The sequence below is a fragment of the Austrofundulus limnaeus genome, unplaced genomic scaffold (genome assembly GCF_001266775.1).
Source record: "Austrofundulus limnaeus strain Quisiro unplaced genomic scaffold, Austrofundulus_limnaeus-1.0 Scaffold179, whole genome shotgun sequence".
Lineage (NCBI taxonomy): Eukaryota > Metazoa > Chordata > Actinopteri > Cyprinodontiformes > Rivulidae > Austrofundulus > Austrofundulus limnaeus.
The window spans coordinates 503,852-506,558 of record NW_013952581.1 but is presented as its reverse complement, the minus strand read 5'-3'; the positions used below and the strand labels follow the sequence as shown (position 1 = coordinate 506,558).

Below are 2,707 nucleotides of genomic sequence, written 5' to 3'. Positions count from 1 at the left end.
CCTTTAAGAAGAATCTTGTCTGCTGGACACTTTTTGTTGTGCTCATATTTAGACGTCCTATTTTGCAAATGCTTCCTTTTTGAAATTTGGTATGCTTGTTTGTCTTTGTGTCTATGGTGTATAATGATGTGATTGTGATGCTGTAATTCTGAGTGTTTTATGTGCTGCAGAACAGGAACTGCTGTAAAACAGCAATTATGCTGAGTCAGGCTTGATTTTTATTAATCTTTTCCTGTTAAATAAATAAATCAAATCAAACTGCAGTCCGGGTCAGAACTGGACCTGGACCGGTTTGTAACTAAACCTAGGCAGGGTCAGAATTCCCCTGCAGCAAGTCAAAACTGAACCTGGACTGGGTCAGAACTGGACTTATACAGGGTCAGGACTGGACTTAGACTGGGTCAGGACTGGACTTGGACACGGTCCTGGACTGGGTCAGAACTAAACTTGAATCAAGTCAGAATTGGGCCTGGGCCCTGTCAGAACTGGATATGGACTGGGTCGGAACTCACTCACACAAGGTCAGTGTACTGAACCTGGACTGGGTCAGACCTGGACCTGGACCCTGTCAGAACTGGACTTGGACCGGGTCAGAACTCACTGACACCTGGCCAGAACTGGACATGGACCGGGTAAGAACTCATTCACACCAGGTCACTGAGCCTGGAGCGGGTCGGAACCGGATCTGGACCGTGTCAGAACCGGACCTGGACTGGGTCAGAACTGGACTTGGACCGGGTCAGAACTGGATCTGGACCGGGTCAGAACTCATTCACACCATGTCACTGAACCTAGAGCGGGTCGGAACCGGATCTGGACCGAGTCAGATCTGGACCCTGTCAGAACTGGACTTGGACCGGGTCAGAACTCATTCACACCAGATCACTGGACCTGGAGCGGGTCGGAACCGGATCTGGACCCTGCCAGAACTAGACTTGGACCAGGTCAGAACTCACTGACATCTGGCCAGAACTGGATATGGACTGGGTCGGAACTCCTTCACACTAGGTCACTGAACCTGGAGCGGGTCAGAACCAGATTTGGACTCTGTCACACCTGGACCGGGTCAGAACTGGACTTGGACCGGTTCAGAACTGGATCTGGACGGGGTCAGACCTGGACTCTGTCAGAACTGGACTTGGACCGGGTCAGAACTCACTGACACCTGGCCAGAACTGGACTTGGACCGGGTCAGAACTGGATCTGGACCGGGTCAGAACTGGACCCTGTCAGAACTGGACTTGGACCGGGTCAGAACTGGACCCTGTCAGAACCGGATCTGGACCGGGTCAGAACTGGACCCTGTCAGAACTGGATATGGACTGGGTCGGAACTCACTCACACCAGGTCACTGAACCTGGAGCGGGTCGCAACCGGATCTGGACCGTGTCAGAACCGGACCTGCGCCGGGCCGGAACTCACCTGTCGGCGCTGAGAGCGGTGAGCGTGAAGACGGACACGCCCACGGAGGTGAGCTGGATGACCGGGATGAGTTTGCACGCGGCCTCCCCGAACACCCACTCCTCGGAGAAGAAGCGGAACGCGTCCACGGGCACGCAGGTGACGAGCAGCAGCAGGTCTCCTCCCGCCAGGCTGGAGATGAAGATGTTGGGCACGCTGCGCATGGCGCTGTTGCTGATGAAGATCCGGACCAGGGTGATGTTCCCCAGCAGCCCCACGGTGATGATGAGGATGTACACCGAGGTCATGACGCAGCGCACCACCAGGTGCACCGTCTCCCCCCCGTCCGAGGAACCCCCCCACCAGCCGGGCTCCTCCGTGGAGTTCGGGGGGCTCAGAGCCTCGGTGTCCGCAGGCTGATCCGGGGGGAGGTTGTAGAGGAACTCATCATCCATGACTGGAGAGAGGAGGAGGAGGAGGAGCAGCGCGAGGAGCCGCTTGGAGGAGCGAGGAGCCGCCGCGCGTAAAACTCGGAAGGATGAAAAGTTTGGATCAACAGCCGGTGAGAGGAACCGGACTGAGCCGCAGACTGAGGAGGAGCAGGGAGCTGCTGTGCGTAAAGAAGAGGAGGAGGATGAAGAGGAGGAGGAGGATGAAGAGGAGGAGGCACTTGGAGATCAGCCTCCCTCTCCTCTCCGTATGTCAGAGAAGATCCAGCTGATAAATCTGTCAGCTTTTCTCCTGCAGATGATTGATCCGAGCTGAGCGCAGCTGCAGAATCAGGTATGAGGAGCCAGTAGTGCCACAATCCATTCACCGTAAATCAAAGAAGTGAACAAATGAATCTGTGCTGGAATCATGGGCTGATAAATCAGGCGGAACATCATGACCATTGGCAGGTGAAGTGGAAAGAGAAAACACACACACACAGAGGTTTGTATTTCTATCCTTATTAGGACCGTTCAATGACTTCCATTCATTTCCAGTAATTTCTACAGCCAAACCCTGACCACAAACCCTAATCCTAACCTCGCAGGTACCTGCCTGACCCTAAAAATAGCCTAAACTCAATTCAGACCTTAGTCCTAAACCCAACCCCCCAACCCAAGAATGGAGTTCCACCATATTAGGACTGGTCTTTGGTCCCCATTAGGACTACTGGTCTTGACAAGGTAGGTGTATATACTGGAAACGGTCCTAAATAGGTAACAAAACAAGTACACACACACACACACACACACACACACACACACACACACACACACACACACAAATGTGTCCACCTATACATATGGGGACATTACAT

General features: G+C 53.5%; 1 protein-coding gene across 1 annotated transcript in view; it reads right to left on the bottom strand.

The window, feature by feature from the left end:
* Positions 1-1,997, bottom strand: part of nmbr (neuromedin B receptor) — a 29,827-nt gene extending 27,830 nt beyond the window's left edge. The window contains exon 1 of the mRNA XM_014017935.1: positions 1,423-1,997. Within this exon, the coding sequence (XP_013873389.1) occupies positions 1,423-1,856 (434 nt within the window). The 5' untranslated portion in view covers positions 1,857-1,997. The remainder of the gene's footprint in view (positions 1-1,422) is intronic.
* Between the last annotated feature and the right edge of the window lie 710 nt (positions 1,998-2,707).